A 27,750-nucleotide genomic window follows, 5' to 3' on the forward strand; every position below is an offset into this window, starting at 1 on the left:
TGAGTTGGATAATGGGCTTGCAGCATAACCTGTCATGGGGGGTTGGACCGTCACATCACTTAGGAGACTGACATTTCGTGCCGAGTGGAAAGGCATGCTGTTCGTTTCAAAATTGTCCCACCCTATCCATACCCTTGAATTGGCGTCAACTTAAGTATGTGGAACAGCCAGGTCGTTCGTTCTGGCACGCTCGTCGAGACCGTGCTCTCAACCTGCCATGGACGTTTGATCGCCCAGATATCAAGACAACAACTAGTACTCTCTTGTTAAAAATGCAATGACTTTCCTTTGCAGTCAGTTCCATTGTTTGGGTATTGTATGTCCGGCAACTTGCCGTAAGCCAAACCCTTAGCCTCACAGGAAGCCCTGCTCCCCAGGATTGCCACATCAGTTCGAGGATTGCTGCATGTGTACCCCTTGAATTGTTCAGTTGTGTCCTGATTGTAACTTGAACACCTCCTCATGAGGTGGGTCGTTCAGCAATCATGGTGTGGCTGAAGTGCCATTCCTGAGTGATGTACCGGAAGAGGGCTCTTTATGTACGTTTGCAACGCAGCAGTTGGTTGCAGGTGATGCCGTTTCTGACTCATAAAATCGACGACCCACCCAGCAACAAAGTGGTGACAACCAAGGGGGAGCTCATGGGCTTTTTTGAGACCATGTACCGCATTCGCCGTATGGAGATTGCCGCTGACATGCTGTACAAAGCCAAGCTCATTCGTGGCTTCTGCCATCTGTGCGCTGCTCCTTTCAAACATATGTCTATCTGCAAATGAAACATCCTTCTGCCTATAACTCACCAGTTGTGCTTCTGGGACACTCCTTCTGGGGTTCCATTAACATTCTCAGCTTGCTGATCCTACTAGTACCATTAGTGTTTCATTTCTAAATATTGTTTCATTCGCCTTGTAGGCACCAGGAAGGGTGCACTAGGTTGCCACTTGGATGTCACTTTTTCAGTTGTCTGGTACGACCCTGAGTCATCGGCTTGTGTGTAACTCTGCTAGGGAAAGGGCTGGTCTTGGGCTTTTGAGAAGTGAACACAGATGCCAAAACGTACCATGCAAGGATGAGTAAACTGCCTTGCAAATAGCAAGGCCGTGTCCACCTGCTACCCGTTCCCACAGCACTCAGCGTCAGTCCTCATGTGGTGCGATGTGTGCAGGTACGATGGGCAAGAGGCAGTTGTGACGGGCATTGCAGCAGCGTCCACATTCCAGGACTCGATCATCACATCATACCGTGACCACGCCACGCATCTTGTCAGGGGCGGGACTGTGAAGGAGGTGATGGGAGAGCTGCTCGGCAAGACAGTTGGCGCGGTGGGCGGCGTCGGCGGCTCCATGCACATGTACAAGAAGGAGAACAACTTCTATGGTGGCTGCGGCATCGTTGGCGCTCAGATCCCGCTCGGCGCCGGTCTTGCGCTCAAGCACAAGCTTATGGGCGAAAAAAACTGCTCTTTTGCCATGTACGGTGAGTGCATGCCATGACTCCCCTGTTGGAACTTACCCGTATTTTTGTCAACTTGCATTTCTGTCAGGATTTGTGAGTCAAGAGATTGGTCTATGATTTACAGGGTGGTCAAGTTGGCATGCTGCATGGCAGATTGCAGTGCAGGTTTGCCTTGCTGTTTGCGTCAGCATGCAGCTTGCCATGCAATCACCATGCCACATTGCCAGGTTCGTTGTTTGAGATGTGAGGGTGGTCAACGAGGTGTCGTGCGGGCAGGCTGAGCAAGCAAAAAGTGTGGCATTGTTGCAGGCGATGGTGCATCGAACCAAGGGCAGCTCTACGAAGCGATCAACATGTGCGCGCTGTGGTCCGTCCCATGCATCTTTGTGTGCGAGAATAACCACTACGGCATGGGCACAGCCGACTGGAGGGGCTCCAAGGCTCCTGCCTTCTACAAGCGCGGTGACTACATTCCGGGCATCAAGGTCGACGGCATGGACGTCCTCGCTGTCAAGAAGGCGGTTCAGTGGGCAAAGGCTTACGTCATTGAAAATGGACCTATTGTCATCGAAGCTGACACATACAGGTGAGCACATCTGCTGTACAGCTTTGATTCATGCGGGGATCACGTGACGCATACCGCTTTTACTTGCCTGTTGATGCCCTGAACTTGTGGGCAGTTAGGCATTCGCGTGCAGAAGGCGATGGTTTTGTATCTGCTCGTTTTGGCCGTATGGCATGAGAGTATCACACTACAGGATGATTCACGTCACATCTTTAATATTAACGGGCATACAGGTACCATGGCCATTCGATGTCTGATCCCGGATCAACCTATCGGACCCGTGACGAGGTCTCGTCGATGAGGCAAGAGCGGGACCCTGTGGAGCGCGTCCGCAAGCTCTTGATAGCGCAGAACTTGGCGGATGCCGCAGAGCTGAAAGCTGTGGAGAAGAAAATCAAGAAGGAGATTGACAGTGTCATCGAAGAGTGCAAGGCAGCTCCAGCTCCAGGACTTGACCGCCTTAACAAAAACATTTACAAGGCCCCTCTTGACGCGCAGTTGCGCGGAGCCACGTCTGGCAAATGGATCACTGCCACTTAATCAGTTTTCCCATGCTAGGACCGCTTGCTCGGTCAATCAGGTATTCCTGATAGCAGCATCAATGAAGTGTGATGCTGTGGACATGACCTAATGCAAGCGTGATTTATTGCTTTGGCTTGCATGCCGGATGATACCTCACCGTCACATGACACTGTACATCATGCTACTGCAATCGTGGCAACCATGGTTCTGTTATGGATGGAATATATTTGTTCACTCAGTGTAATGGGTGAGGCAATCGTGGCGATGGCATGCTGAACTCCACGAGTTGGTACCATGAAATCAGTCATGTGCAACCGGGGCTCCATGTCCGGTGGCAAACAAGGGGCAGGTACCTGTCAGAATCTTTGTGTTCTTGAATTGAGTCGTCCTTGTCTGCAGTTTATTTCTGCTTTGCTTTCCCGCTTCGTTGTAACACACCTGTCAGAGGTGCGGCGATGAAACGGTTACTTCCACAGTGTCACATGTGTCATCATGCCTGGATTCCCCTTGGAGCGGTATTACACACTGTCACAAATGAGCGGGCATTGGCAAATGCCTTGGCAATTGGCAATTGCAAAGATAGGCAAGGTCCATGGTCGAATATCGAAACAAAAGCATTCCAATGCAGTGTTAGCCTAATTGCAGAGGAATGAGGAGAAAGAAACACTTGCAGCTTCGACGGCATGAGCAAGCCCGTGTTGCGTGTACCGCAGTATCATTTATTCTCTACATCAGGTCATCCTCTGCCCGCAAATACTCCCCAACGTCTGCTTGATGCAGAGTGACAATGGTACCAGGATCAGCTGTGCGGCATTCTGCTGTGGACTTTGCAGTAACGCCAAAACCTAGTGGAACATCTGACATGGAAAATATAACTACACCCGTGTTGCTGGGAGTATTCTCTGTTATCCTTGCCAAGCCTGATTTCAATATGTGATTCCCGTACAAGAAAGACATCTCAGCAGACGGCTTGACCCAGACCTGCACCATCAGAGAGCTGTCATGAACAGCTGAACCAGTGATCTACTGGATGTCTGCTGCAATGCGTCGCACCAGGCACTGTGGCCAAATATGAGGGATAAGCTACTAGTAAGCATGAAAGACTTGATCAATAGCAAATGGCATCCAGCGGTGTGGCATTGGCACCCCGCGTATAGCTATAGTGGGCCACGTGGCTGGATGAAAGTCAACAATCGCTCGGCGTAACGTCACACGCTGGCTACATGCAAGTGCAAGTAGATAGTTAGCTCAATGTGGCCGCACATTGCGTGAGATGTATGTGACACCTCGATGACTTCATGATCTGGCGTCCTTACAAATGCTTCACCTGCCCGGCATTGGCATTGGTCCTCAGTTGGAGAAAGGTTGAGACATCATTGTTCTCAGACTGAAGACTGAATATAATATCATCATCACTGGACCTTTGAATCGCCGAACAGGCTGTGCATGCAAAAACTGGTGGCACAGAGACACAACGACGTTGTGAAATAAATTAAGAAGCCTCCAGACTGCCATAGGACATACATCATCACAGCAATCGGAGAACTCAATATGCATTCACATCGACTTGATCTAGTCTGCCTTGCCTATTTGGGTGTCCAAGGCACCTTTCAAGTTGACTCGGACAAGGAGCTCGTACATGAGTTTGCTGATAGACGGTGCACGTGCCATAACATGAAGCAGCGCTGCAGCGCTGCCCAGTGAAAGCCTCACCAGGTGGTTGCAAGACAAGGCAGGGAATGCAACACATTGAGCAGATGCAGCCTGTGTCTACCCTTGCTGCTGTACATACCTTGTACCTGGCATACTGTGCCAATATGTCCAACACGCCAATGGTCATACGGAATTTGCCCGAGTGCGTCCATTTCCCTATTTGTGTGCCAAGGAGCGCCAACTTGTCTCGTGAAACCTGCAAGCACAGAGTTTTCTCGTTTTCCGTTCGTGCATCGAGCCATCCTGGGGAACAAAATGTACAACAACGAATTGGCATCCACCCAAACAATGAAATGCAGACATTTCAATCCATTTGTACCACCACGGTAGTTGAAGGGCAGGCATGAGGGCTGCACCCTGACAATACGGACCTGACGGCACACGCTAAGGGCTGGTGTTTCGAAGTCACATGGATTGAATAAAAAAGAAACGTACATTTGTGGCCTTTTTCATTAGATGCTCTCTCACATAGTACACACGATTCTTGTGCAATCGAAAGCAATAAGCTTCATCCTCCCTCTCGACCAAATTCTTCACATTCTTTCCCACGAACTTGAACAGCTTCTCAAGCACTCCCTTCAGCTCCTGCATCGAGACTCATAAGTTAGTCTGAACAAGAACACGAGTAGTGGCCTATAGAGGCAGGTGCTGCACAAGTTGCCGCACCTCTTCTGTGAGCGGCCGCATGCCGGCCGTCGGTCACTATGTGCCCACAAGGGAAATTCCTTCTTGAAACACCAAAGAATGTTGCACGATTTCGTTCTACGCGGCAAGATCCCAGTCCTTCTTTATCTTCAGGCAGTCGTGTCACTTGAATGCGACTTTCAATATTATTGGGATGATACCTTGTCCAGCACCCTAGCTCTTGATGAAGACGCTTTGCAATGCTATGAATAAATAACAATCGAATTGCGTTTTGGAGACGAAAGTGCGTTGATGCGCTGCTACTTTCGTTCGTTCAAGTTATCGCCCCTGATAAGGGCCTAGTCTATCGATCAACAGAATGACTCGGGATGGTACCCATGCGGCGATTATTGTGGTAATATCGTTTTTTCTGGCGTCTTTTGCCGACATCATTCCAGTCATGGCGCGTTATCTTCTCCTCCTGGCGTTATTGTCGGAGACTCCTCGATAGGACGTTGGACGTGATTCGCGTGGACATGCACGCTTGCCAAGGACCTTGGGGTTTGCACGGCTGTGCTCGGAGATGGGAAACGATAGTACTCGTGTTTCAGGAATGCATATAAATCATTGTTATTTGCGTGAATTCTGGCCATCAGCTTCTCAAGCTGCAGGAGCGTCTACCTTCAGCGGTGTGGCCAGCGGTGGTGCGGGCACTAAGCATGCTTTGTATGTAAAGGCACTCGAAGCATGCCTATATGCTTGTTACGATTATGGAAGTCATTCTCATTCATTATGATTGCATGCAAAGTGCCTTGATAAGATGTGACGCATATTTGCTTGTCGCCAGTACCCTGATGGCTTAATGCCCAAGCAATTCAGTTGCTCCAGGCAGGACATGCAGGGTATGGACAGCGAAAGGATTGAAGGCGACCACGACAACTTGAGAAACGATTTTGTTTTTCAATCTGTAAACCGCGCTCAGACGTGCACTCCGCATGACGGTGTATTATATACACACAAGCTTGGATAGCATGAGTCGCGTGAAAAACAAGTGACTGGCTGGACGTCACGTTTCAACAACGGGGAGCAGCTGGCAGCTACCCAATTCCATCTTCAACAGTGTAAGCTATGCATTCAACATTTCAGCCTGCGCTTCCACGTCTCGTGGGCGAGCATGAACAGCTCTGAGGGAGTGAGCACCACAGTGTCTCGGGCACTGTCATTTGCGCATGTGCCATCGTGGTACGGGATTATTAGGCAGTTTTGTATAGAACTAGCAATTGAACGCATGCTATCTGGCATTCTGCGCGACCACTGACGTCCGCGCACCTGCGTGAACTCGTCACCGAATGCACCCAGGAACGCAACCAGGCCTGCATCTTGACACGTTTGGTGCTATGAGCAGGCAATTTGGGCAGCTATGGCAGCAAGCGCTAGCTTTTCAGGAACCCAGGACGCACAACGTGAGACAGGGCACCAGGATCACACAGCGCCACGCACAGCTTCGAGCGGGGTTGAGCCGACAGATGATAGTGCGCACGGCCCTGCTTGTGACAGCGCTCGCGTACCAGGGACGGGCATGATATGCATGCGAGGAGCGGCAAACGACAGTGCACATGCACCATCGGCATGCTCAATAGGGGATCCCCGGATAGCAGAAGCAAACAGTTCAAAAGCTACACAGGCTCGGCAGCCACACAGCAGCCTGCTTCCCCAGGACAGAGAAGTCCTTGTGCGTGGCAGGTCAGGGGATGATGTGGAGGGCGGCAGAGCAGCAGCTACAATCCAACAACCTGGTCACGCAAGTGGAACAGTGGACTTTGCACCCGCATGCAGAGCCACTGCTGACAATGGATGCGTGCTCGCCAGCGGCATGGGCCAAAGTGAAGTGCGACACAGTGAAGCAGTCACACATCGGGGCTTCCAGAATGTACTTCCCGAACTTCGCTTGCACCCTAGCCTACTGGAGTCGACTGTCAATGCGCCAATGGCAAACCCGCTATTTGAGCTGCACCTTGGGCATCGGCATGCAATGCCATTGAGCGAGGCGTTAAGCAGGGAAGATGAGGTAGAGGAGCTGGATGACTTGAGAGAAGTGCCCGACCATGACAATGCTGTATATGCCATCCGAAGCAGCTCCGATCGTTCAGCACTTTTTGGGAATTCTCGCGCTGGGCTCGCCGAGCAGCGAGCTTCTCTCCGGGGCCGCCTGGCATCATCTTCAAGACGCGATGCTCTTTTGCTGTCAGCACCAGGCATGCTCTAGCACCCTGCATTAAAAAGGTGGCACATCCTGCAGCTCATTTTCATTCTGTACCAAACAAGCAGCGGTGCAATGTTCACAAGTTTGGGGCATGTGTCTTGCATGGTTCTCAAGCATGTGCAGGTGCTTAGGCTGCTTTGTGCTGATTTGCAATAGCAGCCTTCATTGTGCACGGTATTCCACTTTATGTGCACTTCAGACGATGCCACAGGCAGTGGGGGTCGTACCCGACAATGACCTGAGTCATTGACTGCGCTAGCGCAGCGACACCTGAACTCTCTTAGCTGGCTGCGGCTAGGTCAGTGAGCGAAACTGCGTGAGCGGTCTGAATCCGACCGCAGCTACCGCAACAAGACCACACGTCACCCCACCTGATGGTCATCGCTGAGCACATAACGACGATTATATTCCACATAATTGACCAGTATTCGCATACAATTTGCCTGAAAGATGTGGGGCGTAAGTTGGAAGGACCTAGCTGCATGCGGGTTTCAATGTGATAAAATTGGCATTCATGGCTGAGAATGGCAGACCGCTATTCAATCACCTCTGGGAAGAGCGCAGGTGGGGCCAGGACGCGAATCGTTGAAGTTCAAGACAGCTCGCGGTCTCAGAGCCCAGCACGGCAGAGCATTCCAGACAATGGCTGGACGGTGGGAGGCAGCGTCGAGAGACCCAGCACAGCGGGTCGGTACATTTCAGAGCGCGTGCATAGGCCCGGAAGTACCATGCCGACGGACAACCTCCAAGTGGACGTTCGCGTGGACTCCTTTGAGAGCCTGCACGCAGTTTCCAATCCCTCGATGCACACGTCTGATCAGTCTGACCGCTCTCAGCAACGCGTGTTCTTGCTCCCAAATCGAAGTACAGCACAACCCATCGACGCCGACATGATCGAGAACGATACCGACATCTTTGTAAAGGTGTGCTGACGCAATCTTTTGTGCCTCATAACAGCTTGCAAAATGTATACGGATGCATCCACATTGAATAATCGACCAGCCTGTTCAGCAGTCGCCTCGAAGGGCCAACATGGTAAGTGTAACTGCATGACTGTCAAGTTTCCACCATGCGTAACGGTCTAAGCAAGGAGCCAGGTAACCGGTAAGAAGACTCACTTCTCCTGAACTGTAACAAATATTTCCCGCTGATTGCCACGATCTTATTGATTGCCATGGTAAGTCCCGCCAGCAGTGTCCAGCAGTTCAGCTGCGGTGAATGGGCACATCAGAGCTTTCAAAGCCATGCACTCATGAAAGAATCCGCCTTCGAGTTGCCTCTTGATGCCTTTCTGCTATCTTGGCTTCAAGCAACCGTTCATATGTCCATGCAGGTTGAACCTCAGCTTGCTGAGGGTGGCGCAGGCCTGTCACGTGACGAGGCGGAGCGTCAAATCGCAATGCATCACAATCAGCTGTTTGAGCATGTGAAGCACCTGCATGACGGTCAATTGGGGTCGTTCCAGACAGAGGTCGACCGTCGCCATTTCCTACAAACAGCTGTGGACACAAAGCTGGACACGATTCTCAGCCGCCTGAAGCCTTCAAACCCGTCACCCCCTCCGTCCCCATCACCGTTGCTTCGACCAAAGAACCTCACCATCAGGCCGATGTTCCCCTACATGTGGCACTGGGGTCACTATGGTATGCGCTGGTTGGTTGCGATCCTGGAGAACCTACGGCTGCATCGTGTGGTGTGGGCGATGGGGCTGTTTGTCATCTTGCTCCTGTTGCTCTTCATCCTCCTCATGCTCAAGTTTCTGTACTTGGGTCGCCGCGCGCCCCGTTTTGATTACATAGAGCCAACAAACTCCTACTTCGTGGGCTCTCCGGGTGAGACATCACAAGGCTCAATACTGGCAATGGACATCACTCTCGCGTTGAATTCTGCAGCTACGGTGTATTACGCAGTCTTTCGCGCGGGTGCCATCACCAATGTGAAGCCAAAAGACGTGCAGAGGACAGCTAAGGGGCAAATTGCTTCCACGCTTTCCGACGTTTCAGCGGCGTGCGGTGTGTTTGTTGTTCCTCGAGCTCACGAGAACTTCACAATTTCGATTGCGTCACTTACTATGCAGTCCGAGGAGTGCAAGCGGTACATTGGTGCGACGGAAGACCTGGATGACTGGGCCTGCCATCGCTGCAGCCGTTGCCCCTTGCTATCTCCCGAAACAGATTACGAGGTGCGCAGAATGGAGTAAGGAATATTGCCCCTGCTATGCACAACCAATCCGTTAATGCTTTTCCAATGGATCTGCCTGCCACGGACTGCCATACTCCATCGACTTGTGCTGTTCTTACAGAACTGGCATGATGGCACAGGTCTTGTAGAAGTTTCAGGCGGTTGCTGTTAGAAGAAACTAACAGGTGATGCTGTATCATTGCAGGTTGTCCTCGTTGCAGATCGCCATGACATTAGCAAGCCCCGTGTCCTTCGAGTGCGCACCGCAGATGTCACACCCCCCAGCTTCAACACAGGCCCTTACGCCAGTGCCTCCACCAACGAGTTTCAAGACGTGGAGTTTGACGTGCATTTCTCGCTCTCCGAGCCCGGGTTTGTGCACTATGCCGTGACGTATCACCAAGTCTCTGCACGCTTCCGCGACTTTGATCTGGGATACAGCATCTCGCCTCTGAGCCCGGAGGACATCCTCAAAGCAGGCACATCGCACGCTTATGGTGACAATGCGCTGGTCTTTGCCAGCATGGCTACTGTGGACAATGCAAATGCTGATGTCTCACTCGTCGTGAGGCCTCCGTGTATCAGCAAAAGCCTGTGCATGCTACACACCTACGCGTTGAATCCGACAACAGACTACGCGGTATGCGCCGCCACAGCTTATTCTGGCAGATGCGATTGCAGCCTTTCTTGCGCGAGATTGCAGAAGCAGATAGAAAGGACGATTAGGATCAGACATTACAATGTCGTCGGGGGAATACACATTGCAAGTTAGCGTGGTCAGATCACATTGCATGTCCGTCGATGCTGGGCTTCCCTGATGAAAGTGTGACCTAAGACTCTGATGCGCAGATCCACATGATTGCGGAGGATGTTTTCGGCAACATGCAGAGCCAGGCAACGGTCATCTTTGTCTACACTGGGGCAGACACATCGCCTCCAGCGATCTATGGAGGTCCGCAACCGTGCGAGCAGATGTTCGACCTCCAAGACATGAGAGGGCAGCTGTACGGCATCAAAGAGTCAGAGTTCCGCATCTCCATCAAACTCGGCGAGGCTGGAGCCGTGTACTACCTTGTTGCAGAAGTTGACGCGGCCAACTCAGGACTGTGTGACGACCTTGGCATTGCCCCTGGGTCCGCTATGAAGGTGCCGGTGGGGGAGCGTTGGAGCGGTTGCCAGAAGCCTCATAGCCCTTCGTCTAGCGCAGGTCGCCGTGGCCTGCAAGACTCTCTTCGAGGCCGGTCCTTGCGCTTAGCTGGTGGGGACCGTCGAGCGGCCTCAGCTGCCACGTCCCGCATGCGGAACCTTCAGCATCTGTCGTCTACTGCCATGCACTCTGATGACACGACTGACGTTAAGCCTGGCGAGACGACATTCCTTTTTCCCCCCGTCCCGCCTTCCTCTGGCTGCTTGGCAAATCATCCGTGCAGCTCCTGTTTGCCCGACATCAACTGCTTGCTTCCATTTTCAAGGGCTTGGAATGAGACCACTGACATGGACGCTATCGGCACCCAAATCATGCGTGCCTGCGTCAAGCTGCCAGCATCTTCCTTTTACAAGCTGCCGTTCATGGATGTGCTAAAATCAGGGTACTTTCCCATCTGAGCTTAGAATAGAACATGTCATCTTGTATCCGGGCGAGAGGACTGTGCATGTATAGCATAGTCTGTGCCTGACAGCAGGCAAACCGCAACAGCACAAGGGTACGCACATGCAGAGTCCTGGTAACGAACCAGCTCACACGTGTTACATGGCATGGCATGCTCGTTCGTTGCGACCCAGTGCACCACAACTATTCCGAATCCCGACACTGGCCCAAGCCCATAATCTCGTTGGGCATGGTACATGGAACATATTTCTGGGTCTCAAGGTTATATACTTTGAGGTAGATCACGGGATCCAGAATATTCAGGGTTTGTTGCTGTCACCTAATAGTCCTCATCACTTAGAATCGAGTCGCACGCCGTTGCTCGCTTTGCAGGCAACGCCTGTCCCGTCATACGCGCCTGCCAGTCCTAGCTTTAGCTCAGCCACATAGTCAACACCTAAGCAATAGCTCTTCTTTCCTGAGAAGCACACCTAAGTAATGGCTCTTTTCTCCTTAAGGATTGCAACCGTTCGATGTTTGCTGTAGGCGTGAAGCACCCCCTCCACCACCAAGCACAATACCGCTTCCTGTTCATCCACCCTCTCCTAAAAAAACGGTCCCAGTCGTGCCTCCTGCTTCTCCTCCCGCCCCCCCTCCTGCACCCTTGCAAGTGCCTGCACCACCGCACCCACCACCACAGCCCCCTCCTTACCCACCCCCTGCTCCACCACCAAACCCCAACGGCATACTCACCACCTCCGGGCGTCGCCTCCAACAAACAGTGGACCCTGCCCCAAACCTGGGGGTTGTCCTGCAGCCTGGATCACTGCACATAGGCACCAATGGCAGCTTCACGGGACTGAAGCCTGACACGTATTACTTGCTATTCATGGTGCCTGAAGACCGCAACCGCCCCACACCCAACTACGCAAAAGTCTCTCAGCAGTGGATTGTGCACACGGATGAGCATCATCCCCCTATTTGCAATGTGAAGTGTGGGAAGAGCACGTCCACCTCAATTTCTGTAACTGCGGCGTTTGACGAGGACGGGGAGTTCTTCTACAGCGTGCACCACAATTCCACACAGGTGGTACCTAGTGTCGACCAGGTGCGCTGTGGTTTTTTGCCCTTGGACTGCCACTGTAACTCTTCATTCCCTACAACGAGAGCATGGTGGGAGCACGTGTCACTGCGGCCATTAAGTAAGCGGATTTTTCATGTGCTCGTCCCGCTTGGACCAGTTTGACCAGAAAGTAGTTTCTCTAATTCCAGACGGCACGTTAGGTAGGTTGGGTGGACCGATGATCATTGGGCAAATGCCAATCCTCTGCATTTTCTGGCAATACATACTGTTCACCACCAAAGGTTCAAAGCAAACGGCCCAGATGTACCTGGTTGGGCTTTTTTCTGTCCCGGATATCGGGGACAAGTCTTTGAAGTGCATCGTAAAGGTCAAAGATGAGCAAGGTTTTTAAATATCACACCAACGAATGGTTCACGGGCTTATGGACAAATTCAGATTGAATGTTCGGTGTTTGAGTATTCAGAGGAGACAGTCTGCGTATGGGTGCGTTCAGCAAGCCAGAACTTTACCCGGGTCATGCAATATTGCAGCACCTACAAACATTTCACACAACTCGCTGCTGAGCATCAGCCAGCTAGTGTGACATACAGGTAACCAGTTGCTCCAGCCCAGATGCTGTTGCATGTGGTTCTGCCAAGGTCAACACCACCAGCCAGCCACGGCTGAACACCACGATGTGGATTCCTGACCGTACGCAAGGCAAAAATGTAACAAGCCTGATGCCAGGCCATGCTTACGTTGTCTTCTCCACAGCCTGGGACAACCGCTGTGGCTCGCCCAATCGTATGACTGGCCTTTGTGACGCCGTTGTCTGCGAGACTGTTGACCCCGTCTGCGTCACACCAATCCAGGCATGTGAATGCACCAATGGCACAACCGCGTTTCTCAGGCTATCTGCCAAGAAGATTGCCAAACCCGCAGCAATTGCGGCGTACTTCGTTCGTTACATGGTGCTCCTGGATGATGGCAGCCAAGGTGCGCCGCCCTCATTTCACAACTAACATTCCTTCGCCCATGACGTGAATCTCTCTTGGTCTCGAGTCCCCGGAAGTTGTGTCCCAAGATCACATGAGCTGCACGGGAATAACCATGTCGATGCCATTATGGCAAGACTTGACTGGAGAGAGTGACCAAATCGTGAGCAACTGCGAATCAAACCTCCATTTGCATGAGTAGAGGCCGAGGCATACAATATATACAGGAACACTCACCTGTGTCGCCCATCGCAGGCTGACATGAGCACGTCGGCAAGGACGCAATACAGAAGTGCTAATTCCTTTGCGTTCTGAAGTTTATATTCAACCCCTTCTCATGACGCCGAGCTTGGCTGCACTACAGATCCAAGTACGTCAGACTTTGAGAGTGGCGCAAAGATACTCCCTCCCATGGTGATGTCGGGGAGCATCTGCGTCACAGATGCAAACTTCCAGCCATACACCAGCATCACCGTCAGCTCCCTCAAGCCTAGAACCAGCTACAAGCTGTGCGCTCTGTCACCGGGTGAGGATGATTCATCCTGCGGAGTGAGCTGTGTCCGGTTCAGTACATACTCCGATGCTGACCCACGTGCCCCTTGCGCATTCAAAACGCGATGCAAGTGTGATCCGCTCACGCAGAAGTGTAACATGGCACTCACGTGTACCGTGGACCGCCCCAGCACCATCACCTATCAGGTCCAGTCAGCGACCTGTGGCGGCCTGGCCGGCAGCTCATGCAGATTGCTCTTTGACAGTAGTCAGCCTAAGAGCTACTTCCCTTCCGGCTGCGAGGTGGGAACGTGTCAGTCCCGGTTTCCCCTTCTGGATGACCCGAGCAGCTTCCCCATCTGTACGATGGACGACGCTGGGAAGCCAGCAAGCTGCGAGTGCAAACGGGACTGCTGCCCAGTGTACGCGTCTGGCCAGAAGGTGGTGCTGGTGAATGAAACGTACACTGCAACAATCGAGTTGCAGCAGTGCGGAGACATGGAGATCGCAAGTTGTGCACGCCCCATATACGAGTGCCGAAGCCCGCCAATGCCGGAGGAAACTTGCACAATAACAGCACCCACCTGGAGCGTGGATGCCAGCGGCCAATGCACAGTTCCTCAGGCAGCGTTGACAAATACGTGGCCATCAAGCTTGTATGGACCAGTGGGGCGCCTCTACTCGACGTGTGGCAAGGACTTCTGCCCCCCCACGTTCCGATTGCCAACACCGATTCGATGCAACCCTTACGCTCCAGAGACCTGCGACCCTCAGCGTGTCTTTCTCAAGATCGATGAACTTGGCAATGCGACGTGCATCGCACGGCCTTTCGAACCCAACAACCCACCTGCCAGCGACATATTCTCCCGCCGTCCGCTCTTCTCAGAATCGCATGATGTGGCAGACATGCAGCCATGTGAAATCAAGAGTGTGGCATTCACCAACTTGACCTCTCCTGGCGTCAGCTATCAGGTGAGCTCAACTATCATGGTATTATGCTTACTCTGCACTGAAGAGTACGTGTCTCCACGCACGCGCGCCTGCACACACACACACATACACACATTACAGAACCTCATGGTTGCTCCGTCTGCACCAAAAACTCGCAGCCATGCACAGTGATGGCTGGCGGCTGCATCGCCATGCCTCGCCATTTATTTCCAGCATGTCTCTGCTTTGCATTTCATCATTGATGGTAACACTGATTCTCAAGTAGTTCTTGGCGTTGCCAATGTCCGTGTGGATGCGGTAGTGTTGCAAAAAGGTACATCATTATCATGCTAGCAACCAGGAGCCATACTTTCACCCACCCACTTCCCCAGAGTACTTAGTCTTTGGACATGGAAATGTACCATGAAGCCTCGATCATCATGCCTTGCAATGGAGCAGTAAAACAGCAGGGCCATCAGTACGTACTGTTGGACAGACTCAAACCGAGGCAATCGGAGGCATTGCCATGCCCTTTGCAGTTTCTGAAAGTGTGTCTGATGCCAATGCTCTAATGTGAAGCGTGCGGTGGGTGGCGCAGGCGTGCTGCGTTGCACAGGATGTGCTTGGGAATCGGATGGCAGAGGCCGTGTGTGTGCCACTGTCGCCACCCTCCATTGCAAGCATCACCCTTGACTGCAAGCAAAATTGCGAGAGCAAGACGGTCTCAGGAAACGTGATATTCTCGCTCACTGCGCCTGGCAGAGTCACCTTCATCATCGTGCTCTCTGCAAATGTCGTCCCAATCAGCGTCAGTCAGCTGTTCTCTGGGGATTACCAGGGGATGAGAGCGGAAATAGCAGGCACCGTCGATGTGCAAGCAGTAAACACGTTTGGTCAGTATCCTCTCCAAATGGATTTGGCGGGCAACCTTACGCTGATTGCTGCGGCGCAATACTACTCCAACGATCCTTGCTCGGGTAAGCTCATGCTCATACGCCTGACTATGAAATTAAAAGCGACCATCAAAGGCATGGATAGGACATTTGAGCCTTTCATGCTGATACCTGACCCAACAATGGAATCGCAAAAAGCGCGATGTTGGGAATAGCGTGCTTAAGGTCATGTATGTACCTTCACTGCCTTCCTGAGTAAGTGGCCTCCATGTGTGCCGGCTTTCTGCCCGGCTGGCCTCAATGTTAAGGACTCCACATTGAGTGGCATCACAATTTGAACTCCGCGCAGACACGGACAGAGACCTGGAGACAATGGTGGTGCCACTGGAGTGCTCCTTTGACCCGAGGTGTCCCTGCCAAGGCCTGGAATACCTGCGTCCCCGCATTCGTTTCTCCAACAACTTGGGCCTGCCTGTGGGTCCCCTCTTCATCACAGCAGGCTGCCCCGAGTACTACTACGAGCAAACATTTGCTCTCCTCGGGCAGCAGCCTGCGGGTTCCGGGGACACGATTTCTGCTGAGGCTGGCGGCTGGCTTCTCCGTAGCTCGTTGATGTCCTCTGACGCTGCCACCCTTCCAGTGCGCACGCAGCCCGGCGCACCGGCCAAGCTCTCAGCCGTTGTTCAGCGACGCTCGTTCTTCCTCGAAGAAGCCACTGATCCTGTGGCGCAGACTGTTTCCATCAGGTGTGTCCTCGTCGCGTCCCTATGCTGGGGTCTGGTTCCCGGGCCTATCTCAGGATGTGGCGGTCGTCCGGTGTCGTGCCCAAAATGGCAAGCCTTTGCATGCACAGAATTTGCAAGTTTGGGTGTACTACGTGTTGGTGAATCCATGGATTGTGCCAGTGAGCAATGAGGTGCATCCGTGCAATCCATGGCCGATGCAAGCATCCCCCGCTTGTGAAGACCGAGGTGAAGTCTCGCACTGTGAGGGAAAATTGACCGCAACTTTCGAAACTCTTTGTTCTGGTATGTTTGTTCAACATGAACCACATCGCAATGCCACAAATCCCAAATTCTCCTTCTGTAGTGTAACACGTATGATGCAGGTACGCCCTCAGAGATGCACACTCTCAGGGAATGGTAGATACATCAGGAGCTCAGCTGGCGGTGCTTCTAATCGACGGTGCAGCAAACACCAGTCTGGCAAACTGCGACTTGCAGTCCTACGACCGAAGCACAGGCACAGGGACATGCACTGCCCCAGTGCCCGCCTCAGCCTTCCCAGCCGCCGGCGGTGGCAAAACGACGGCTGCTCTTAGCGTCAAGGTGCGTAGATGAATGGAGTCTCAGAACTACTTCCCTCAGTATGCATGAGCAATCGGCACACAGGAGCAGCGAAGCCACGAGGCTTTCAATTCACACAGAGCGTTGGAGAGCAGCTGCGTTGGGCCAGAATCACCAGCCAGACTGCCTGAGGCGACACCACGTACTTGCCTCGCCCCGGCAAGTATCAGTGCGCTGTGTCATAAGCCACTATCAGTCGGTAATGACTGTAAAGAAGTCGCGCTGGACTGTCGGAAGAGGCATCAATAGTGGGAGTGACTTCAGGAAGTGTACATAGCACCTGCATTTGAATCCAGTCACTGAGAGCTTTTACGTGCTAGCACGGACAGATGCGCCCGGACGGCTTGACTGTCATTGGTGAAACATACATGATGATTCATTCACCCAATGTTTCAGTTCGTAGCAAGGCACCCTTTCTAATCATGAGCCAATTCTCTCTCTTGTGAGTTGTGTTCGTTGTCACTTGGGATGTCATTTATTATTATTGGAAAGAGCAGCCATATGCATGCAAGGTTGGTGTGTGTGTACCGAGAGAGCTTTCAAGGGAACCTGTGAACGGCGTGCTGCATGTTCATATCATCAAGTGCTTCCTGCCATCAGAGGACTTGTGTCAAAACCTGCAGAGTGCAGGAGTCTGCAGGCTCATGCCAACAAACAGTATAGATCTGTTGGAAGCATTGGACCGAGCTGGACTGAGCATTGGAATGCACAAGCTAAGAGCCGTTTGAGTTTTTCTTTATCAAGACATTAAGGTCGTGGTATCCCTGCAGCTCACAACTGGCCAGGAGGTTCTGGCAACAACAGCTCCGGTGAACATCATATTGAACCCAATGCCACAGCACCCTGAGGCTGGCTTCATGTCACTATATGCATATGGGCCCTATCGTGACTTGCACCAAGGCGAGGAGTTTCGCATCAGCATCTATGTGAACTCAGGCAATGACTGGCTCACCCTCTACGTGATGCGGTCATCGTACGACACCACGGTGCTGGAATTTGTCAGACTGGCAAGCTCCACATCAAAGTGGCAGGTATGATGTCCTCCGTTTCTTCGTAGTGGTGGTCGGTGGCTCAGGCGTGCCAGGTTGTTTGTTGGCGAAGCCTATGTGACAACCGTCAAAGCCGTTTTGGAGCAAAATGCAATGCACTTTATTATATTTTGCATGACCTGCAAGCTCTGGGCGACTGCTTGCCTCTATGCAGGGTCAAGCTGGTGATCACCCAAAACTCTCTTCTGTAATGCCCTATTCTGTTATCTCCATGATGTTTCAGCTTTCAAAACACCATGCATCCTCATGCACTTCAGCAAACCCTAGGTGCGACTTGGGAATCAGTGTAACCACCACTGCACCAAACGCTTGCTTAGACCAGCCTGGCTGACCTGAGATGGTTTTGTTTTAGTCTCGACAAGAACAAGGTCAGATACTGATCAAACGCACCTGTCAACTCGTTTGAAAGATCACTGACATCCACATTCAGATTTTTCACATGGACATTGATTATTTTGAGGTTCGCAATGATCAACAAGGGCCTCGATTGCGCGATCAACCACAGCAGCAGCAGATTGCAACATCTTCTGCAATGACGGTATGCACTGTATGTCTTTGCAGCGCGGAACCATCTTTCATGACCCAAAGCTTGGCACGTTGGACTGGTCCGGGACTCGGGCCCTTGGAGTAACAGACGAAGAGATGATGGGCAACAGAATCCCCATCATGGACATGGTCTTCAAGGTCCTGACCGCACCCTCAAGCCAACCTCAGCAGCTCGACAATGTTTTCAGCCTGGGCAAGCTTAGTGGCTGTGAAGTCTTCAGTGTGTCATCAGCGGCCAACACCATCACTCCACCACTCGCACAGATCTTTGATGTGCGAGGCGGATCCCAGGAAAACATGGCAATTCGTGTCATTTCGCCCCAGGCAGTTGGCCTCTTAATCTTCACACAGCAATCCATCCTTTTCAACACCGCTCATTTTACAGGTGCGAAACTGTGGGTGAAACGTCCAGCACGCCATCGGACCATCCATCCATGCATCCTGCCATTGTCCATGTGGATGATGATGATGTATCTTTTTAGAACACTACCGCATCCACATGGACATTGGCAACTCCAAGAACTACTTGGGAATCAGTGCTACCAAGCATGGATGAATCCACATGCGGTAACGATTTATCATTATTACGTCACATAGGCAATGGCAGAAAGTAGTCCCTCGGCAAAAGGTACATCAATCGCTTAGATAATGGCGGGTAGTAGTCACAGCAACTAAGTACATACGTTCAAAACAAAGATGCATCATCTCCAATATGATCACAATCCTGCTGCAATGTCTTCCACAGAACTGCGCCCGTGGCAGTTTACATGATATGAAGCTGCTGGTCACCGAAGGGGCATGCTGTCCCTCTTGGCAGAGCGCAGACCAATCTTGTGCGGTAAGCAGCACCCGCTGCACTCCATTTTCAACATCTGTACTCCAACATGTTGATCTCCACACGGAAGAGACAAGCCTTAGAGGCATTGCGGCATGACAGGAGCCACATTTTAGTTACGTTTGCATGTAATTCTCAGGAGCATAATCCTGGCATGTGAAGCTGCAGCACACTCACATGGTACAAACCATGGATACAAACAATTGCTTCTGCAGGTGTTGCAGTACAGACCAGCCTTCAAGGCAGGCTGATATACGACTGGGAGAACCAAGCAGACCTGGTTGTGGGGTCAAATGCACCAGGTTTCGGATGCTCTCCAAGCGCGGACGCGAGCAAAGATCTCACGACAACACTCACAACATCCGCATGCACGATCGCGGCGGGGTCCGGGCAAAAGGCAACTGTCAGCAACGCTGCCATCTTCGTGACGTACGGCCAGTTCTCAGAGTCCCTCCCCTTCACTGTTTTCAACCCGTCAAACGTGACATTCGATCTTGGCAGCAACCAGCTGCGCTTGCTTGGAACGGATGGTGGCGGTTGCAGCCAGTTTCAAGCAACCCCGGCACGCTTGCTGGCGACGTATGCGATTCCAGACGGGGAGGCTGTTGAAGTGGATGTCATGGACATCGCACGGCTATTTGTCAGCAACCCTAAAACGATCAATATCTCAGATGGCATGGTCTATGGAATCGCTCCTGCTGATAACGTGGTCATCTCGCTTCAGCCTGGCGGCGCGCTCTCTGCACAAACCACCGTGAGTGTGACAAACGATGTGGTGTGCAACCGCTCGCTGCTGCTTTCTCTGTCCTGCTTGAGGCACGGACTGCATCGCAACCGTGCGCTTGGCACACACGAGAAAAGGTCGCGAATGCCAAAGCTTTACTGCACTTGTGAGTGAGCTCACCTGAAACCAGCATGCTGTGGTGAAAGGTCAATGCTGTGGAGCTTCTTTCTGGCTGTCTGCAATTATCCCTCCTGCACATGGTGCTTGTTATGCTAGAGCAGATGACAGTGTCGAAGGAGGACGCATCGTCTCCAGGAAGGACACAAGTCCATCACAAGCATCATGGGCATTGTACGTCCTCATCAGATGGAAAGAGCACAAGCTCACAACATGTTCATCATGATTGGGCAGCTTCAAGATCAGGCAACCAATAACGCGGACCAGGCTCGCAGGTGTGTGTCAACCGACTGGACCCGGTTGCAATAGGAACGGCGACATGGTCAGTCACCAAGCAGGGTGGGCCGTACAATCTCTTCGTAGCTCGGGCAACCGTAAAACAAGGGCTCAAAGCGCAAGAGGAGGTTGGCACGTTGGCTGTCTATGCGGAGCACAGCTTTGGTGGAGTCCAAGATGTCACGCGCATGGTACCTATTCCCAGAAAAGCCTCGTGGCACTTCTTATGTTGCGGGTGTTTGCAGCGATCTGCTAGCCTTTGGGTCCAATCAACGCGTCTGTTGGCGACAGGGAGTGAATTGCCGCAGCTGGATAACTTGTGCATGTCCACAGCATTGGTGATGATGTCTCTTTTTACAACATTACCGCATCTCCCGCATCTGGACATTGCACGACGAAGTGGCCGGCCATTGTGGTAGTAGTCATTAGACCGTCTAGTGCTACGCATCTGGTCTATGTTGCGGAGTTTCACTAAGCCGTCCAGCAGTGTGCTCCAAGGTGCTATCAGGTTGCAGGCTCCGGATCACTCCTTGCAGCCACAATCGCTTGACTGAATATTTGGGTTGTAGGTGGACATTGGGGTCACGAATCCAATGCTCTCCATCGTGGGTGGTCGCCGCGATCGGCGGGAAATCAAAGTGGTAGCCGAAGTCAACAGCGGAGACAGTTGCGGGGAGTACCTGACATCCACGTGGTTGCTCTGTGGAGCCTCAACTGTGGATGGGGTGGGACTGGTCACAGTCGACTTGACATGCCCAGAGAAGGCTGTACCACCCGTGTTTGCACAATGTGACCTCACCTGCCCAGGAAGCCCCGCGAGCTTGGATCCCATCAACATCCCCACAGAGCTACCGATTCAAGCCGTTCTTCAGTTTGCGGACGGCAAAACGCGCTCCGTGCTTGGAAACGACACGGTGATAACGGTCACAAAGGGCGCCGCGCTGTGTGAAGTGTTCAGGGACAGTGACGGTCAGCCCATGCTCCGAACAAAGCCCGGTCGTGCCTGCCAAGCAGCCCAATGTGGAGTCACCGTCTCATGGCCACAGTTTCAGGACCACTGTAACGTATCGCTCACAATCTCTGGTACGGTAAACGTTGTGATCGTCCAGAAGATCAGCCTCTACTCCGCACACTACGATGCCACAGCCTTTCCAGCGAGCCCCATGCCCTTCAGCAGTGGCGACAACTACATTCTGCGACAGCTCTGCACCACATCAGATTTTCAACAGCGCACGCTGTGGACCACAGCGCAACTATCGGCACGATGCAACCCATCATCTGGTACGTTTGCTGTGCCCTGGACAGTTTGGCCTGAAGGCGCTTTGACCACCATACTGTCCCCCAAACTGGTATCCTTCAGGCATCTGAAGCCTTCAACCACACTATCTGGCAAAGCGCTAGCCCTTGATGTTTGGAATGCCGTGCAGGGAAATGTTGTGAACAGGTTTGATGCACTGATTCACATACTGCATAGTCTGTACTTCTCCGTGCCAGCTACATCTGGCTGGGTTTAAGGCTCGTTTCATGCACGCTACCGGCAGAATGCCTCCTAATTTCATTTCGACCTCACGCCCAGTTTTCAGTGGCGATGCCATGCCAGATGTGCAGGAGTTGTCACTTTCTGCCGATATCCGGCACGTCTATGTGCAGGGAGAGAGATAGACATCACAACTGCAGCCACGCTATCTTCCAGCGCCTTTGATGTTGTGGACCTCATTGAAAACTTGTCACCAAATCCTTCAGGCCTCGGACTGGGCAAGAAGAACCGTGCACGTCCGCTAAAGTTCGGTTCCAGCACACTCACATCGCAGTTCGGCATCGGCTCAGCCATGTTCTCTGCTGAACTCACCATCACCGTCATTGGCCAAGCATTTGTCTCGAGCATGACTCTGACGCTCGACACGCCATGCAACACCTTCGGTGGCATCCAAGGTGCTACTTTGGCAATGAGCGGGACGATTGTTTACGAGGATGAGACGGCGCAGCAGTACACTGTGACAGGACCGTTCGGTAGCGCGTTCACATCCAAGCGCGTGCTAACAGTTCCAAGCGTGCTGAGCTTTGCGTCGAGTGAACCAACCCAGATCAGCTTTTCCTCCACCTGGGGTGACTGCAAGCTCCTTGACAATGGCCCTGCCCTGGTGGCCCTCACAGGAACGAGCTCGTGCAAGTACAAAGGAGCGGACACCCTTGCACGCACTTCAACAGTGCAAGTTTATGCCAACCTGCAGCCCGCTCTTAATGATGTTGATGTCGGTGAGACATGCGGCTTCCCAATTCAACGGACTCCTGCCGTAGCATCTGCCCCTGCATATCCAGGACCTGTGGGCAGGCAATTCACCGCAAAGGTGCGGCTGAACGTGGCCGACGACCTGCTCAGCTTCACGGTGCAATTTACCTTCGATTCAAACATCATTCTGGTGCGCGCGATCAAGCAACCAGCAACGCTGGCTGGAGATTCTTACATCCCCAACTTTGGCGGCAGTCCCCCCGACGTCTCAACCTTGACGTTCGTCCGAAAGGGTGGTGACACCGCACCAGTCAAAGGAGTAGTTGACATTGCCGAGGTGGTATTTGAGGTGCGGGCTTGTGCCAAATGCAGTCAAATATCGTATCTAAAACATTAAGAGTCTCTTGTCATGATGATGTGCCGTGTTACAACACTACCGCATCCGCATGGACATTGGCAACTGCAAGTACAACTTGGGAATCAGTACTACCTATTGGGCCATCACCTGAGACAAGCATACCTGATCAGCCTGTGTGGAGGAAACTAGGATCTGCGTTGCATGCTACGCACCAGAATTGCTGCATGTTGTAGGGAATCGTACCTTCATACCAGATAATGCAAGTGGCCACACACATGCATGACCAGGGCGCATGGCGCTATTCAGCAAAGCATCATGCTCATATATAACAACCATTGCTGTGTCTCTCGTCGCTGTCTGTTGTCTTCTTGCCGGTTTATCTAGCCCCTTGCACAGACGTTGGGCACGGTCGAGCCAGACAGCTGACTTGTCATACCTTGCATCATGTGCCACACGTCGATTACCACCAAGCACTCCATGGAATGCAGTTGTATTGCCTGGGTATGTATGCACTGCATGCATTCTTCAAGCAGCAGCATCTTGTGCACGCTTCGTAAGCCCCGAACAATGCACTTGCACAAGGGAGCGTAGGAAACGTTGCGTTCCCCCCTTTAATGACTTTCCGGAGCCTGACCTACTGTACAGTCTCAATTCGCAAGATCTGACAGGCTCATAGAAAGCAGACCGGACACACGCAAATGCCAGGGCGCAATATGCAGGTCGATGGGTTGGATGACTCAGGACAGATCATGAAAGTGGACATCATTGACCTCAGCACAGCAGGGTTTTCCTCGACGTCTGCCAGCTACCCCGCCGTGGCAGGCCGTGTGCCTTACATAACCAAGGCAGCAAGCACCGGCCGCCGAAGACTGACACATGACGAGGCCACGGTCAAGGAAACCTCAGGCGGCAACGGGAGCCGAACTCTGCCAGAGGTAAATAGTGACGATCAAAGCAGTGAGGAGGTCCCATATTCAATAGCACAGGCTAATGGAGCTCCCCATGCGAGTGAAGTCTCTGCCCCTTCTCAACTTGGCAGGGTCACGTGGTCAAGTCGGCAGGGAAGGCCTACTGTGCCATTCATGACACCGTACAACCCATGGGACCCTGTGGTCTCCAGTGCATCTGGCCAGCCCATGTCGACACATCGATCCCTTCTGCAAGCAGCGGCCTGCTTAGAGGAGCCTTGGCGTTTTGCACTGGACACGGACTTCTGCGGCAACTGGATGAATGTCGACAATCTGCCCTACCCAGCCGAACCTGGAGCAACAGACTATCAGTTCATGCCTGAAGATGCCAACACAATATTCAACCTGTATGTTACCAGAAGACCTTATTCCACGACCAACTTGGAAGCATACTGCGAGTGGCTCTCGCTGTTTGGCAGCAACGAATACAATGTGACGACAAACTGGAACTGGCAGTCAATGGACCCCTTGTTTATGTTCTTGCACACTGATTTCGGGAGCCTGAGAAGCGAGAGCTCAGACGTTACTTACTGCAACGGATTCCCTGGAGTCACCGTCTCTAAAATGCCTCCAAGGATGCCTCGGCCCGATGGCACATCGCTGCCAAGGTTGAGTGTCTGGTCGCAGTACTTCCCCTTGACCACCTCATTATCCTCACAGGAGGTAAAATACGGAGATATCGAGGCTGCACAGAGGACCCTTTCGTTATCTATCTTCAGCTTCACACTATCCAAGGTGCACTTTCTGCCCCCGAGTTCGAGCTTGACTGCCTTGTCAGTTGGCACAAGCACACTGGCAACCCCGTGAACTGATGTCTCAAAACGTGCATGCACAGTTCATGAACGAATGATGATGAGGTACGAAACATACCGTATATGTAAATCGGCCGGTATCTGGATCTGCGCAATCCATGGCACTTGTGGCTTGTTGGTGCAGAATCGAACTGGCAGTTTGTTGGTGCAAAATCGGCCAGAACTCTCAGAGAGACCGAATATGTTTGCAGGCAGCGTCTGTTAGCAACACCTTCTTCCTAGCAGGCGTGACGAGTCGCAAGGTTGGTAGAGCTGTGGAGGTGGAGGTGATCCTGCGCAATGATGCTACTCTTGCCGGGAGGGGAGAGAAGATGTGGGGGGGGTACACAGCAGTGTACCTCGAATTTGAGCGGCAGCTGGCTGATCAGAACCTGACCTTCACACACGACGTCACATGGCCGGTACCTAAACCATCGTCGACGGACAAATTTCAAGGTCTGCTGCCCTGTCCCACATTCAGTGGAAATCGTTTCCCTGTGGATTCCATTTGATGTGACAGAGCATGGGCAGAATTGCTACTCGTCAGAATGTGCTCACACTGGTTGTCTCGGGTTAGATGGCACTCTTCAGTGGCTTTGCCACTAAAGGTCAAATATCAAGCCACTTCTATGCCACCTCAAGCCCGGTGATGTATGGCCATGACGATGTATGATCATGATTGACATCCTTGTTGTTGCTGTGCAGCACCTGCCGCACGCCCACCCAAGGTGATCTACACGACCACTTCCGTGTCGAGGATTGTCGTCGAGGCGCAATTCATGAGCTCCGACCCCCGAATAGGGCCAGGATACGCTGTCTACTCCGTCCTGTTTGAGAGCACGGATGGCAAGAGCATCGCCAAAAACGAGATGGCCCTTGCGGTCACCATGCTCACGTATCGGCCCGAGTACTTCAAGAACTTCACCGGAAGCCTAATGCCGGCTGGGCTGGCTAAAGAGGGTGTACAATCTTATTATGGGAGCTCAATGCGGCAGCTGTCATGGGCACAGGAGCCCAGAGACGGGGGCGTGGAAGGGACTCAAGACTTCCGGAGCTTCTTTATCCCCTATACTATTGTACGCCCCCCAATGTCTCTCCCTCTGGCCTGGATGAAACTCACTGTGCTTGCTTCAGCTAGTTTCAGTGGCCCTTCCATGGTGTTTTGAAAAGAAAATGACGCACAGTGATTCTTGCACAGAACTCCTCAATTAGTGCAAGGATCGTAGCAGGTTGCGCATTCAGCAGTACCTTTGCAAACAGTCATTGTCATTCTATTGGAGGCAGCATGAAGTTGGTGCATGTGCAGATGTCCATCGGGTGTGACCCTGCACCACCGGTTGCGTCGTTCCCCAGGATTTACGGCATGGATGGAAAGGCTTCCCCTGCATACGAGGGAGGCACAGCAGTGGGTGTGATGTACGTGCCCGACACATACGACGAAGAAGTATATTGGGTCGCTGTCACGGCCACAGACCTGGCCAAGCGCGGCCTCACTCTGAACGAGGAGGTGGCCTCGCTACTGCCTCAGCGGGAACCTAACATCTGAAGGAGCACAGCCCTGCTGGATACGCAACGGCACCCTCTCCGGCAAAGGTGGGAATTCACGAAATGTAGCATGCTGTGTCGTGTTCCACGCGGATCCTGACAAGCTGGACTGACTCAGAGTTCCATCCAGACACCGTGAAGTGCAAGCTGAGCTCAGAATGACAGAATGGTCGACAGAGCAGTTCTTTGCTGACAGGCTTGAAGCCGCAAAATGTATCACGGTTCACACCTCTGCTGGAACCCACAGTTAGCGGCAAGCAATTGAGTTGTGCTTTCTGCGTTTTGACTTTTCCGGCAGTCAAGTTTCGTATAAAAAATTCCCATTGGTATAGGTCTAGTAACATCGAAAATGAGAATAAGAGCAGAGATAGCTGGCATGATGTGGTATCGCAGCACATGCAACGTGCTTCACTCTGGTGCAGAATCGGATGCAGCTTTCCACCAGCAGCCGCATCTGCGAAAGGACAAGGTGGCGCAAACAGCACAATGGTGTGGGGCTATATGAACCGCTTGCGTGTCGGCGAGCCTTTGCACATCATCTTTTCGCCTGGAAAGTGTGACTTTTCGGTCATCACAAACATCACGATCGCCGACGTGCTACCACCCTCGTTTGAAAACATCACTCTGCTCGAAAACATAGCAGACCCAACTGACCCCTCAAAGGTAGCGCATCTCCACTTGTGATTAGGAAATTTGTCGGGTCAGGTCAGATACCTGTTGCCGTGCACTGTCGATGGAAGGTGATATTGTCACATGCAGCGTTCACCTGCAGGGACGAATCGCACGTTGTTGCAGGACAACAGATATCGCTTGAATGCAACCTCGACCATCAGTAAAGCTGCACTTCCACTTGCACTCACCTGCGATGCCTTGTGTGTTTACTAACAGAGGCAGCTGTGCAGTTCAACTTGAAAATGTTTGCCACCACCGACGAAGAAGCATCTGTGAAGTGGGCAGCAGTTTCTGGGATGGCATCGCTCATGTCCGAAGCCGATTTGGCAAAATTAGCCGTCAGTGCTCTGGATGGGAAGGACTTCACTGGGCCGGTCTGCAATTTGAAGAGCCCTGAAGAGGACCCGGTACTAGTCAAAACACCCAAATATTCTTGGAATGTGTGGTGAGAAGCCAGCGCATGATGCATGCTGCTTTCGATTTTTGCCTTGAGCCATATCATAGCCAGGAAATGTTCTAGGCATGCACTGCATTCGATTTCTATAACTCTGATGCAGTCCACAGAATGTGCTCGATTTTCCATGCGCATGAGTGACATGCCATGGCTTGTTAAGGCCAGGAAAGGTTGCCATACAGGTGTTGATGCGTTTACATTCAAGGTACTCAGGCTGAATACTTGCAGGGCCGTACGGTTTTTGGGTCGGGGTTTCTATACTCCTGGACATACGGAATGCACATGGGGGCAACAACACTGGACAATAAACCAGCATATCCAGCAGCTGCACACTGGGAAGTTCCTACATGGAGAATGTAACGAATACGTGTTCATGTGCGACTGTACAACTGTTTGAAGTGATTGCGATTGCACTGATGCAGACAATGAACTGCACTGCCACACTGCTGTATTACTTCCAGCCATGTTCGGTACTTGGAAATGGCACGTTCTCGA

At 52.3% G+C, this 27,750-nt stretch overlaps 2 protein-coding genes across 2 annotated transcripts; one reads left to right on the forward strand and one right to left on the reverse strand.

Moving 5' to 3' along the window:
- Positions 1 to 515: 515 nt before the first annotated feature.
- Positions 516 to 2,560, forward strand: LOC149810591 (pyruvate dehydrogenase E1 component subunit alpha-1, mitochondrial-like). Its single transcript, XM_089994178.1, has 4 exons — positions 516 to 736; positions 1,166 to 1,476; positions 1,765 to 2,041; positions 2,254 to 2,560. The coding sequence occupies exons 1-4, from the start codon at positions 516 to 518 to the stop codon at positions 2,558 to 2,560; spliced, it is 1,116 nt and encodes a 371-aa protein (XP_089850304.1).
- A 708-nt stretch (positions 2,561 to 3,268) lies between these two features.
- On the reverse strand, positions 3,269 to 4,942 carry LOC149810592 (uncharacterized). The gene is made up of 4 exons (XM_089994181.1): positions 4,922 to 4,942; positions 4,691 to 4,840; positions 4,335 to 4,451; positions 3,269 to 3,523 (listed from the first exon to the last, which is right to left on the reverse strand). Exons 1-4 carry the CDS (start codon positions 4,940 to 4,942, stop codon positions 3,269 to 3,271), a joined length of 543 nt encoding a protein of 180 aa, XP_089850307.1.
- Between the last annotated feature and the right edge of the window lie 22,808 nt (positions 4,943 to 27,750).

This window comes from Nuphar pumila, unplaced genomic scaffold, assembly GCF_984573655.1.
Source record: "Nuphar pumila unplaced genomic scaffold, dmNupPumi1.hap1.1 HAP1_SCAFFOLD_273, whole genome shotgun sequence".
NCBI classification, from domain to species: domain Eukaryota; kingdom Viridiplantae; phylum Streptophyta; class Magnoliopsida; order Nymphaeales; family Nymphaeaceae; genus Nuphar; species Nuphar pumila.

Bases quoted from the DNA above. Each gene is read 5' to 3' on its own strand.
- LOC149810591 (XM_089994178.1), top strand. From the start codon at position 516: ATGTACCGGAAGAGGGCTCTTTATGTACGTTTGCAACGCAGCAGTTGG. The intron at 1,477-1,764 runs GTGAGTGCATGC...GCATTGTTGCAG, and splicing joins CTGCTCTTTTGCCATGTACG to GCGATGGTGCATCGAACCAA. The intron at 2,042-2,253 runs GTGAGCACATCT...ACGGGCATACAG, and splicing joins ATCGAAGCTGACACATACAG to GTACCATGGCCATTCGATGT.
- LOC149810592 (XM_089994181.1), bottom strand. From the start codon at position 4,942: ATGCGGCCGCTCACAGAAGAG. The intron at 4,841-4,921 runs GTGCGGCAACTT...GTCTCGATGCAG, and splicing joins TGCGGCCGCTCACAGAAGAG to GAGCTGAAGGGAGTGCTTGA. The intron at 4,452-4,690 runs GTACGTTTCTTT...CTGTGCTTGCAG, and splicing joins TAATGAAAAAGGCCACAAAT to GTTTCACGAGACAAGTTGGC.